General features: G+C 45.8%; 1 protein-coding gene across 1 annotated transcript in view; it reads right to left on the bottom strand.

Moving 5' to 3' along the window:
• LOC138249001 (extracellular calcium-sensing receptor-like) overlaps positions 1 to 7,647 on the bottom strand; it is a 177,656-nt gene extending 170,009 nt beyond the window's left edge. The window contains 1 exon segment of the mRNA XM_069203056.1: positions 7,616 to 7,647. Coding sequence (XP_069059157.1) covers positions 7,616 to 7,647 — 32 coding nt within the window.
• Positions 7,648 to 14,689: the final 7,042 nt, after the last annotated feature.

Raw genomic sequence — 14,689 nt, forward strand, 5'->3', positions numbered from 1 at the left:
CGGTTGAGCAAAACAAAACCATCCTGCGTGCAAAGCAGGCACGCTAGCGCTAGGCAGATAATTCTTCACCAGCGCAGAGGGAAAGGACAGGAATACACCTTATTTTGTAAAACTGGTGCATTGCTCTAGGCCAATAGCCCATAAATATGCATGAAGGCAGGGAATTAAAGAAAACCCCATGGGAAATTATGTTAATGCCATGTTGATACATCTATGCAATCTGCTATTCCTGTAATTTGATCTCTGTAGGCCAGACCACTCAAAATCTCAAGGTCGGACTTTGTCATTACCGGAGTCATATCCAACATAGACAGTTAAAAAAACAAGACAAGGTAGTGATGTGCAAACTTTTCTGAACAGCAGAATGCAGGAAGATCTTCAAACGTAATAGCATTATCAAGGACCTTAGTAACATTGAAGAATACAGCTCAGTTGCATCAGCATGATACTACCTCCATGGTTGCTTCTGTAAATAGCTCTTCTTGAAATTATTGTTGGGATTTTCTGTGCAAGCAATGATTTGATACCAGTAGGTCTACTGACTGTAATGATACATACATATTAGTATTTCGTTTGTTCTTCAATGGCTCAATTTAGCAGTGCACATGTACATTTGTTCTATACTTCCAGTAGATATATTGGTATAACTGCATAACTTTTTATGCACTATTTAAAGATATTTTGCCCCGATTTGTCAATGAATAAGCAACCATGTATTAGTGATTGTTAAGTGTATTTATTTTGTCTCATTTAGCCAGTTTCCTTTATGATTGGTGAGTCTGGACTGTGTTCTTTATGAAATCTGTTTTCAGTTGCCCCCCCTTTAAATCTACAAAATCTAACTGATTTGGTATTTCTTTATCAAACAGCACTAAGGGCCTGATTACGAGTTTGGCAGTCTGTGGACCACCATGGTGACCGTCTGACCATGGTCAGGTTGGCAGTCAGACCACCCTATTATGATGCATGCAGTTCCACAGACAAAAGACTGATGCAATCCTGCCAAGCAGCTTAGACCGCCGCAGTGGCAAGACAGTCCGATGATGAGGCTGGCAGAGACAGTGTTTCCATTACGATGTGCACCACAGATCATTGCCCCATCATTCACATGATTTGTGGGTTATGCCCCGTGGACAAAGTACAGTAACCATGTATCCCAGGTCAGAGTTATACAAAACGTTTGACCCATACACAGCAACATGGCATGACACTGCACCAACACACTCTACAAAAACACACATGTCTGCACAGCCAGTGTTATGGACAGTGAAGTGTACAGAACATTGTGTCACACAACAGCAACACCACATCAACATAACACATAATTACACTGACACTCTCACATTATTCACATGCCATGGACTGTCATGATGTTTAACCCACACACATATATAGTCAGGTAACATAAACATACCTTACATGAAACATTACTGTGATGGACCCACACATATCACCCACATTGCAATTCAATGGAAGGTCAATGGGATGTTCAATATTTTTGAGACAAATATCCAAAGTTCACAATGTTAACAATACCTGCACAATAGAGATGGGGGGAACTCCAAGAAGGATGCTGCCCTGGGACACACTGCACTTTGCACACACCCCTAAAAACCCATTTACACAGGAACTGACCCTTCATGTCTCTCAGGGACAACCAATAGTAGAGCCAATTGGCATGGCCATCTCTTAAATGTGCAAGTGTAAGTCAAGAAAGCAAATACAACAGCAACAGCATTGGTCACACATCTTGATAAAGTAGCTGCAAAGTACACACATCAAAATGGACACATAATTAGTCAAATGTATACCAAGATAGCAATATAGAGCACCCTTCCTGTGTGGACATATAAAACTCTGGCTTACACCCATGACACGAATGTCCAATCCACACTGGGGAGACAAATTCATAAGCAATACATGCTGACATTGGCCAACCTAAGGTGAAATACTTACCATATCAAGCAAAACAATGCAATGACACCCCAATTGGATTTATTCCCACATATCCATACAGTGAACATCCACCCTTGTCCTGGGTGACTCCAGCACCGCCCTCAAAGTCTGATCTTGCAAACCACCGCAAATGCAACAACAATCATGTTGCAACACACACAACTGTACACATATAAAGCAAATAACTCAGGAACAACCAAAAGGTAGTAATGTAATGGTAGGACAAATGTGTATCCAAAAAAGCAATTTAGGTTTATTTAATATAAAAATGAGAATGAAAAGGCTATAGGCCAGTCCAAAAATGTGTTCTTGCACAGGTATTATTCCCCAGCTGGACTCCAATCACAGCCAGCCAACCTCCACAGTAAGGGACATCAAGTGGGCATGCAGGCACCTCAAGGATCAGTCTAGGGTGGGGTGGGGTTGGATTTCGGGGTGGGCTTTTTCTTGGGAGGATGGATTTCTTCTTGGGGTGGGAGGGGTATGGGAGCTTGCTTGGGCCAGCAAGGGAGGACTTGGATGTGGAAGGGATGGGTTGGGATGTGGCTGGGTTCTTCTTAGGTTTGGGAGGGGGGCTGGAGGTCACAGGTAAAGGGCAAGGTCGAAAAGGAAATTTTCTTTGGGAAAATGGGGAGGGTCAATAGGAGGGATTGGGTTTTGGAGCTTTAGGGAGTTGTGTTGCTTGTGAGTGTTGATGCGATCCTGCTAGTATGTGCGTATCTGAGGTATGGTTGGGTTTTGGTGGTGTCTGTTGCATGTGTGAGTGTGGGTGTTTTCTTTGTGGGTGTGTGGAGGCTGTGAGGTGGAGGTGCTAAGTAATGTGGGAGTCGTGGCTCTGTGTTTGGGTGTTGGGTGATGTCTGGGGATATTGTGGATATGCTGTCTATGTGTGGGTGTTGGAGTGATGTCTGGGGGTATGGTGGATGTGCTGTCTGTGTGTGTGGGTGTTGGGATAGTACCTGGGGGTACGGCGGGTGTGTTTATTCTGGCACTGGGTGATGTGGTAGTATCCGTGAGTATGGTGTCTGGTGTCTGTGGTGTGTATCATACCAAAACAGGAGACTCGGTATACCCAAACTGTCCTTGGTTGTTAACACCACTGAGGATTCCTACTACGCCGGGGGAAATCCGCTTCAATGAGGCCCATGAAAGAACATAGAGGGCAGAGTGGACGGGACTGGTGGAGCCCTCTTCTAATCACCCAGGAAAGTGCTGGTGGTATCTGTGGGAATGTTGGTGGTTGTGTTCTGTGTGAGTGAACTTTGAGTGCTTCTGTAGTGGTGTGTTTTGTGGTGCTTGTGTTTATGTGTGCTGTTTATGCGTGTAGAGGTGGGTGCCTGTGGATGTGTCTGTGTGCTTGGGACAGGTAGGGGATGAGGAAATTTGGATTGGGAAGAGGTAGGTGGTGAGGGGAAGATTGTGAGGGGTGGATGACTGCCGTCAGTGAGGAGGCAAAAGCCTGAAAAGATCTCTGTAGGCCAGCAATTGCACTTTGAATGCCTTCCAGGTATGAAGCCATCTGCTGGAGCTGGCTGCCCTGCACCCGAATGGCATTCAGAATGGCAGTCTGACCCACAGAGATACTCCTCAGGAGGTCATTAACCTTCTCACTCAGGGTAGAAAGGGCAACAGAGGCAGGGAGTGAGGTGCCCGTGGCAAAGGAGACACCCACCCTCATTGGTGTGCAGACACAGCTAACTGGGTGGGAAGCAACAGAGAGGGTGGAGATATAAATGGGAATGGTAGAAAAGGATGCAACAGGTACAGATCCTGGTGGGCCCGCCACCACAAGGAGCGGCCATTGGAGGAAGAGTCTGATGATGACTATGTTGGTCCAGTGGCCTCTATGGCACTCCTCTCACTCTCCGGGCCACTGAGGCTCTCCGTGTTGGTGGTATCATGACTGGAGGTACTGTAGCCAGCCCACTTGGCACAGCCCTGTCTCCTTGGCTTGCCTGGGATGATGCTGAAATATCATAGACAAATAGGGTCAACACATGTGCCTGATTAGACTTGAACAACAGCTGTGATTAGCAAACATCATCACAATGTACAGTAGCCACCAAGCTCCGTCAAAGGGGCTCCAACATTTGCCACACTGTACGCATTCATGCTACATGAACTGTCAACTGTTGCCCTCAGGAAATTCTGAGTCACATACAACTCCAATTACATAGCTGAAGTTGTGTAACCAAAGTAACCATTGACCAAGTAGGAGACATCATCACCTTCAATGGTTTGACTCACGTATCATCCCTCAGTTACCCATTATCACACAAGTTCCTTTCCACTGATCCCACAGAAGGTGATGCATACAGCAATATTACATATCCCCAATGCCACACCATAAAGAAATGATAGCCATGTCACCCAGCCGTGTTGCTGAAAGCAGTACAGTAGCCAGAAGAGGGTGGCATGAAAATACCCATGTCACACTGTAAAAAGTATATACAATGGTCACTCCGTTATATGTGAATTGTGTAAATGGACCCCCAGAAGTTGTACAAATGTTGTCCAGATACATAACACATCTTGCACAGAAATCTACACTGGAGACAAGTTGGGTAAAATGTCAGAGATCTATGTCTACTAACTCCACACCACAGTGATTCTGGTAGCCCCAGGGAAATCACCACTCATGATTGGTACTGAGGGCAATACCGTACTTTGATTGCATCAGTAGAAGACAATAGTAGCTTGAATGCTGCAGAGGACCAGGCATTCACAAGTACTTGTTATGGGTACTTAGCGTGTTGCCCAATAGGAAGCCATGTCACTGTCTCTTTTTGTCATGCAAATACAATTTGCCTTGGATGAATTGTTGTACACAACCACATATGGTCCCCATATGACTGCAAGTCAATCCATGATGCATGTCAAAACCTTCAATATTTCACATGTGCAAAGCATTTTGCTACATGATACAACATCACTGGCATCAAATTGCACCTTGAGGGTAAGAACTGTAGTCCTACCTGACATGCCCTTCATTGCTACTGCAGTTGGACCTGCAAAATAACATGCAATGATGGCAGAGGGTATGTGTGAGTCAACAATCAATGGTGACACACTCCTGCCTATGGCACAACATAAACTGTGGCCCTTGACATATGTCCAATTCCACATACATGTTGGCATGCACACATATGTAAGAGAATTCAGACATCATCCTGTGAAGACAGGTAGACCATGCATGATACAGCAGTGAAAAATATTTGGCCAAATGGAAAGGTACACATGCCAATATGTAGCCACAAGGACTGATGACAACAGTGAAGTTACCAAAATTATGTCAACGGACATTCAACACTTACCAAGTAAAAGTATTGTTTTTTGACTGCACCCAAAGAGCAATGCATTCCCTGTCACATGTATGATGGGTACCTTCACACAACAGACAGTAGTGAGGCACCAGCACTTGTGAAACACGCAGGACAAGTGGCATTTGGGGAAGAGATGTCAATATACTCACTTGAGGAGACACATGGCTCAGGACAATGATCTAGTATCTCATGTTTGGGTTGTCACACTGAAGAATAGTGGACTGTTGTGTATAAATTACACACACAACAACAACCAACATGACCTAATTTATCACTGTACCCAGCCATGTATTGGCCCTTGAGAGTAAATTGGTTGAGGACTGTACTCTATTGTGTCCTAGGTCACTGGGTCAATAGGCAAGGCCTACACCATCCAACAACTTCCAAACCTACACAAACAGACACTCATCTTGTGAGTCACACATGGCCCATCCCCAAACTTCAGGGGGAGATGGCAGAACCTTACACATCAACTTAGCAATGTTACAGGCAACAATATGCACAGGTCTCACCCCTTGCTGCTTTACTCCCTCAAATGTCCATCAAGCTCCGGGTAGACCACCGCCCGAATGTGGGCCATTAGGGGGTCAGGCTCTGACATACAACCTGCCCACATTGGGGGAGCTCCCCCAGTTGGACCTCTGCAATCTTCTGGGCCCAGTGTCTTAGATTCTCCCACCTCTTCCAACAGCAGGTGACCACTGACAATGGACCCCCAGGGTCTGCACTTCTAGGCAATGGCTTTTCAAATCCTTGCTTCTGATGGGGGTTGACCTGTATGGGTGCTAAAGGCAAATTAACAGGTCACAAATCCATTTTCTTGAACAAATTTCTGTGGCACACACATTTTACAAACACCAACCACAACCATTTTGTATTTGTCAACAGACAACAATTGTAAAACATACACGGTGACAGGCAGAGGAGCATAAATACACACTTTTGGAGTCACCTGCAGACTAACCCACAACCCTGCTCAGGACCTATACTGACTGAGAAAGCCCAATAATATTACGTAGCCCAGGCACAAGCAATATGTACTGTGATGTGAACCACAATGAAACACAACACACGATTGTGACCTTCTTCAGGCAAGCTCCTTGGCCATGACTGGACAGAGGCATTTACATTCAGCCAGTTTGACTCAATGTATACAATCCCTCCAAGCAAATACCATAATGTACATCACCCCTTACACTTAAGTGATAAGGAAAGGACTGGCATGGGTGAGATGGGAAGCCTCTTCCCTGTGCGACTGTAGACATGTGGGCTACCCAACGGAATGAAAATACCACTCCTGAGTGGGTTTGTGTTGTATGCACTAGTATCCCTGCACACACATGTTACCATATGTTTCACACCTACAAAGATGACATCAAACATACCAAGGTATATTCTGCTTGTTTAGTTGCATGTGACAAAGCCAGTGAGACACATGGAATGCTTTCCCTAAAACTACAAAAGTATCTGCACTGTAGGTTGGTCAGTCATGAAATATGCCTGTACTGTACAAATGTGAGTCATGAACAGGTGAAAACAGAGCTGTGTGAGTAAGGTGACTGTTGTAAGTCAATGACACACATTGACAATGGTGGTTAATAGACAAATGTAGTAGGTCATGGAGGAGTCTTTCCCATTCCTAATAAGGCAAATGGACGAAGGCATTCTGGCCAAGTCTTGACTCTGAAGACACATTTTGGCCACATCCAAGGATCTGCTGGTCTACAGGGACTGGTCTAGGGACCACAGTGGCTTGGCCACAGCGGCTTAGCCACAGTAATATGGACCCAGCCTGATCTATCTCAGATACGAGTAGCACATCTGACATTATTTGTCATCTGTAGGCTGAGCATGCAGAACTAACAGGACACTCACATTTCCAGCAATTCCATGCATTACATTACATCCTGTGCCCATCCTCTGTGAGTACAGGGTTGTGTGGCACTCAGAAGGGTACTGTGAGTTTAACATACTTCTCGTACAGCTGTTTGGCAAGGCTACATGTGTCCTGAGTGTTCTGTGTGACTATACACTTCGATGACAAGTTCCTAATAAGACTCAAACTGCATACATAGCCAGCTTATTCTGTAATGGAAATACATGTTGGCCTTCATTTTCAAAAATCATGTAAAAAATACATAATTGTGTGTCTGTAAAGTCTGCTTGCCTAGGTATATGTATGCAACAGGAGTTGGATCAATACCTTATCACAAAACACAATAGTAACGTGTCAATAGGCACCCCATACAACTCACTAACACTCAGAGGCACATTGTAACCTAGGCAAAAGGAAGGGGTGCATAGAACAGAGGCACATATGGCTATGAGGGCCTTACCTGTTCCTCTGGTGAGCCAAAGAGTTGGTCATATAGGGGTAGGACCTCCTCCTCTGGAGTGAAGGCTGGGGCCCTTTCCCCTGCTTGCTAGGGCATTATGCTGGCAGAGGCAGCACACAGGAGCTGACGTGGTGAAGGTGTTAATGGCAGCAGTGTCAGGAGTCTAGTGAGTGTTTTTGCCAAATCCAGCATACATGTACGCCATGTACGCGTTCATCACCGCCCATGGACACAACCATTGGTCAGTTACCGTCACAGGCAACAGCTTCAGCCTATGGCTGTGTCCGCCGCGGTCATAACCACCAACGGTTCCTAATGTCCAATGAAGGGGGTCAGGCGTCTGCCATTTTAACTGTTGTAATCACATTGTTGTGGACCTTTCTGTGCATCACAACATCTAAAGAAGTGTTAAAACCTCTCAACATATCTGCAGAAGCCCTGTCATTTAGAATCACAGACACAATCCGAAGTGTAGTGTCATGCTGGTCACAGATGACTTAAAATGGTGGTTCACGGTTCACCGCTGGTGACTTTTTTTTGGCAGTTGGTATGGACTGTCAAACTTAGAGGGGCACATGAGTAGTAGATAGTTGGGTGGTGTCAAAATCTATGTTGTACATACATGTGAAGATCACCATGGGGCCCCAACTGGGCCGTGAGCTGTAGACAGCTTTGATCTGTAATGTGTGTATTGTCATTCCAGTCATTCCTGCACTGCCACATGGCCTTTTTTTTTATAAATCTTCTAGGTTTGTGCGTACACATTTACTAATGCTCCAGCTCATCTCATGTCATAAATAGGTACCCTGGGAGAGGGAGGAGGCAACAAGCTCCAGTCTGCCGTCCACTGCCAGGCCTTCGGACCATGGAAGAATGTTATGTTATCAAAATGTTCTGTATGAATCGGCAGACAATTGTGGATTTATGTCGTCAGTTGGAGCCCAATATAATGACTAAAAAAAATTAATCCAACATACACACCACCCATTGTGAGACTCATGGCAGTATTACAATTCCTGGCCACAGGGTCCTTCCAACATACACTGGCCATATCTGGTAGCATATCCCAACCTATGTTCAGTCTTGTGTTGAGAGATGTGCTATCAGTACTGCTGAAACACATTGACAGCTATATTAGGTTCCCCAGACTTGAAAATGTGGTCACTGTGAAGGCTGACCTTTATGTTGATGGGACACATGTTGCTTTGGGGCCACAGCAAGCCAGTAAACATGTCTATTGGAACATGAAGAACTTCCATTCTATCAATGTGCAAGTTTATGCCTGTCAGATCTCTACATCTTTACATATCAAATGTTTCTGCCCTGTTACCAGGATCAACGAATGATTCCCTTGTAATGCAGAACAGCACCATTCTCTTTCCCCAGCTGATGTCTCATCTGCAACCAGAGCTGATGTCTCATCTGCAACCAGAGAGGGCCTGGCTGGTTGGTAAGACACATCTGTCCTGATTTTGTGTGTGCAATGTCTGGGGCTACAATCATGAAGTAAGTGACTAATTGTGGCACATGTCTCATTACAAAACAGGAGACTCAGCATTCCTAAACAGTCCTTGGTTGTTAACACCACTGAGGAATCCAACTAGGCCAGGGGAAATCCACTTCAATGAGGCCCATTGAGGAACACATTGGGCAGAGTGGACGGGTCTGGTGGAGCCCTCCTCTAATCACCCGGGAAAGTGTGTCAGATCACAGTGGCATGCGGCATGCTCCATAACCTCGCCCTGCGAAGGAGTGTCACTTACATCTCAGACGAAGGTGAGTCTGCAGTGCCAGCAGTTGAAAATCCTGAAATGCCAGTTGGAGGTGATAATGGTGAAGAGGAAGAAGCTGACTTGCAACAAAATTTCTTCAACAACTCCTTCTTGTGAGTATAAGTATGTCACGAGAAGTCATGCCTTGGACTGTACAGTGAACTGTAGTAATGATGATGTAGGTAGTAAATCCTTGGAAATACTTAGGGAGCTGATGCTCAGGCAAAATATGCCAAAGGCTGTTTGTTGAGATAGCTTTTAGCACATCCACATGTTGATGATGTTGCTTTGTTTGTGTCCAAATTATTGTGATGTACTTTGTTATCCAGATGCTTGCCATGTGACCTGCGTCATGTGTATGGTTTTCATGTCTATACTCCTTGTTTTTTTTTTTTGTTCAGGCACCATCACATTACATGGGCATGTCAGAGTTGTGACATTGGCAGGTATGCGATGCTGTTCAGACATACAAAGTGGACATGGAATGTTCCAGGGAATGTAGGTCACAGATTTTGAGTGAGGGAGACCTGTGCCAAGACAGCTTGCACAGTGATAGGATGGACATCTAGAAAATACCATTGGACATGTTCCTGGCCACGTGGTGGCACTAATGCATCATTGTGTGTTCAGATAAAATCTAGTTATAGGCCAAAATCATGTTAGTTTCCCTTCACATTGGCTAAACACTCTTTTTGTATCACCTATACATAGCTGTTAATGTGTTACATAATTTTAGAACAAAGTGCCTGTGGGACATCACTGACATTTGTTTGTGTCATACCATCAGCTGCACAATCACTGGATTGTAGTAACCCTGTGATCAGAAACAGTTGTACTGCCATCTGCCAGAGTCTTGCTTGATATGATGCTGGAATACTTTTGTGTGGTTGGCGATATGGCTCCAGCTGATGACATCAACCACCTAAATGATGTCCTATTCTACAGAACAATGTCTGTAACATCTCATCCTTCCATGGTCTGGAGGTCTGTACCTGTGAATTTGTACCCTTACCCAGTATGATTAATACAGGCATGATTTGCTAAGCTGCAGACATGTTGACAGTCTTTGTGCTGACCGATGCAATACAATTTCTACTTTGACAAGACACTTGTATGTATATGTTTGTGTGGAACGTGTGTAGTCCTGAGCTGGACACTGTGAGCATGCAACATGTCCCTGCTTGTACAAGTACCTTGGATCATCATAGTATGGTTTATATGGTCTGACATATTTACATGGCAAAATGTGAAATTAATGATAGCAGTCAAAGAGTTTGTGACGGGTGTATTTATTGCAGTGCACAGACAAATTAAAATTGGTGCATGAAGGGAAATTAAAGTGAAGTGAAGCGGTAAGACATGGAGTAGATGCCACACCATTGGAAGTTCAAAGTCAACAGTACTCCTCCCATTGGAAGTGTAAAATGGTTCAGGATCAGTCAACAGAGGGAATGTGTGGCACACAAAGGAGATTATTATGGAAGAGAATGTTTGCTGGTAGTGGTGGGTGTCTTACCATCCACACCTCCTGGATTCTTACATGGATATCCCCATTTGCGAGAGGGGGAATAAGCTACTGCAGAGGAAGGGGTGTCTGAGGCATGTTGTGCCTCTGACAGGGCCTCCCTTCCTATGGCTGCTGCAGATGTAGTCGTGCCTGATGTACTTGGCCCAAAGGAAGGGGTAGATTGTGGGATAAAAGCCCTGTTGCCAAGGTGGCCTCCAGATATACGTTCATGTCCCTATGCATGTCCCACTGCATCTGCTTCATTTTCTCGAGTTCTGTGAAAACTTGGTTCAAAACACCTTGGGACTCCTGATAGACCATCAAGACGCAGCTGATAGTGCCTTTGCCGATGGCAGACCCAGGGGCATATTTATACTCTGTTTGCGCCGGAATTGCGTTGGTTTTTTTTACGCAATTCCGCCGCAAAACTAACTCCATATTTATACTTTGGCGTTAGACGCGTCTAGCGCCAAAGTCCATGGAGTTTGCGTCATTTTTTTGCGTGGACACCTACTTTGCGTTAATGATATGCAAGGTAGGCGTTCCCGTCTAAAAAATTGACTCCGAGGCATGTGTGGTGTATTTACACTCCCGGGCAAAATTGACGCCCGGGAGTGGGCGGGTCATAAAAAATTACGTACAGCCGCTTTTGCGCCATTTTTTAGCGCCTGGACAAGGCAGGCATTAAGGGACCTGTGGGCTCAGAAGGAGCCCAGAGGTGCCCTCCCATGCCCCCAGGGACACCCCCTGTCACCCTTGCCCACCCCAGGAGGACACCCAAGGCTGGAGGGACCCATCCCAGGGACATTAAGGTAAGTTCCGGTAAGTATTATTATTATTTTTTAATTGGCATAGGGGGGCCTGATTTGTGCCCCCCTACATGCCACTATGCCCAATGACCATGCCCAGGGGACAGAAGTCCCCTGGGCATGGCCATTGGGCAAGGGGGCATGACTCCTGTCTTTGCTAAGACAGGAGTCATTTCTATGGGGGTTGGGAGTCGAAAAAAATGGCGCAAATCGGGCTGAGGCGAAAAATTTGCCTCAGCCTGACTTGCCCCATTTTTTGACGCCCAAGCTCCATATCCCCCTACGCCGGCGCTGCCTGGTGTACGTCGTTTTTTTCCACGCACACCAGGCAGCGCCGGCGGCTAACGTCATTGATTAAATACGGCGCCCGCATGGCGCTTCAGAATGGTGTTAGCCGGCGCTAATTTTTTTGACGTAAAACTGCGCTAGCCCAGTTTTGCGTCAAAAAGTATAAATATGGCCCCCAGTGTCCTCAATACTATGGCCCACAGCATCCCTCCCACGCACCCAGTCCCCACAAGCCTGTGCCTTTGGCACAGTGTGCCCTCTCCAACTGGGTCCTATACCCTCAGTGTCAGGGGTATCAAGTTCAACCTCAGGATCCAGGACTGGGGGGGCACAGGATGGGAGATACTATGTTAGGTACACAGGTTGGAATGACAGATAAATGGCTGTGATGTTGTGGCAACTTTAGCAACACAAAAGGATTGTTAGACCTGGCATCCTTGGCATAGTCTCACCTGCCTTTTTTGCCTCTGCATCCCATGTTTTGACTGTGTGCTGTACACTGTTTTTGTTGTTTTTGGTACTCTGAGCACTTTATCACTGCTGATCAATGCTAAAGTGGAAGTGCTACTGTGTAAATTGTATGTGTAATTGGCTTTCCCATGATTGCCATATATGATTTACTAGTATGTCCTTAGTAAAGTGCACTAGAGGTGTCCAGGGCCTGTAAATCAAATGATACTAGTGGATCTGCAGCACTGTAAACCTGGCTCAGACCATCCACTGCAGTGTCTGTGTGTGCAGGTTTAATCTGCCAATTCACCTGGCAAGTGTACCCACTTGCCGGGCCCAAACCTTTACTTTTTATGCATGGGAGGCACCCCCAAGGTAGACCTTAGGTAGCCCCAGGGGCAGGGAGCAGTGTATGTTAAAGGTGGGTCATGTACTCATGTGTTTTATATGTCCTAACAGTGAAATACTGCCAAATTCAGTTTCCACTGTTGCAAGGCCTATCTCTCTCATAGGATAACATGGGGGCTGCATTAAATAACTTCTAAGTGCAGTTTGCCTTTGGGAGCAGATAGAGATCTGGAGTTTGGGGTCTCTGAACGCAAAATTTAAAAATACATCTTTTGGTAAAATTGGTTTTTAGGTTGTCGGTTTGAAAATGCCACTTTTAGAAAGTGCATAAAGAAAATGAGGCAAACCCAGTAACCCCAGGACCCGGGTATGTAAATGTAACATGACATTTCTGGTCCCAAGGGGGAAGTGTAGCCTTCGACTCCCAAGGCAAACAATTTATTTTTAAGAAACCTTGCGATAACACAAGGCTAATGGAACTTATAAAAGTATCATTTTATTCAATTATTAACATGAGTTAAAGTACTGAGGTGCTCCAGAGACATTTATAGAGTGATCTTCAAAGGGACCCCTTCAATCCAGGTGTCCAGAAATCAGGAATTACATTAAGGAATCATGTTTCACTGCGCTGTTATCTCAGGAGCACCTCAGTATGTTAATTTATGTTACTAATTCACAAAATCATTGAGGACCTACGTGGATCCGAGGTGTCCCGTCCGGCTGGGCCAAAACTGGGGTGATGTTCCAAGCAAAATAACAATAGATTAAATCCAGATTCACTGTTGTCATCTGATGAGATTGCCTGGATGGGCCAGGAACATTTTCCACATCAAGGAATGTTGTCCTCACTGAGGGCTTCATCCAGGGGGGTAGCGGGTGTCTGTTGACTGTCCTCAATGGTAACTCTACCTATTGATGGAGAAAGTACATTGATACTGGTTGAAGTATGACATTTACCTCTAAAGCTTTTGTGTTACATTAACCCCTTCTGTGCCGCGGACGTAATGGTTACATCCCGCGGCACAGTGCTCGTGTGCCGAGGACGTAACCATTACGTCCTGGGCACAGAGCTCAGAGGGAGCACTAGCGCTCCCTCTGTGGTCTTTCCTCCCACCCCCTCAAGGCAGGGATGGAAGGGGAAGCCCTTCCCCTTCCACCCCCGACACCTCCCCAGACTCCCCACCCCGGCGGTCGCACGCTGACCTCACGGAGGCCGCCTCCCTGAGCTTCCAGCATTATCGGAAGAGAAATGCAAAGCATTTCTCTTCTGATCATGTGATGGGGGCCCTTAGAGGCTTCAAAGGGAAGGAAAGGAATTTCCTTCCCTTTTAAGTCTCTCAGAGCATTTCAAAAGCCGGATCGTAAAGCGATCCGGCTTTTGAAATGCCTACTGGACACCAGGGATTTATTTATGAAATGGAAATTGGCATGAGGGGAGCGACCCCTTGGGCAAGGGTCGCTCCCCAGGGGGGCATTGTTTTCAAGGCCTTTTCTGCCCACCCTGGGAAACCTCTAGGCGCAAGGGATCATTTTTTTTTTTTTTTTTTTTTTTTTTTTTTTTAGATGTGGGGAGCGACCCCTTAGGCAAGGTTCGCTCCCCTAGGGGGCAAATTATATTTAGGGCATTTCTGCCCCCCTTGGGGGCAGATTGGACTATTTTTATGAGGCCAATCTGCCCCCAAGGGGGGCAGAAACCACTAGACACCAGGGAGTTTTTTTTTAACGCAAATTTCACGTAAGGGGAGCGACCCCTTAGGCAAGGGTCACTCCCGGGGGGGGGGATTTATTTTTGGCCATTTCTGCCCCCCCGGGGGCAAATCGGCCTATTGTTGTGAGGCCGATCTGCCAGGGGGGGCAGAAACCAAGGCACCAGGGATAAAAAAAAATTTTTTGTTTTTTT

Source organism: Pleurodeles waltl, chromosome 8 (assembly GCF_031143425.1).
Source record: "Pleurodeles waltl isolate 20211129_DDA chromosome 8, aPleWal1.hap1.20221129, whole genome shotgun sequence".
Classification (NCBI taxonomy): Eukaryota; Metazoa; Chordata; class Amphibia; order Caudata; family Salamandridae; genus Pleurodeles; species Pleurodeles waltl.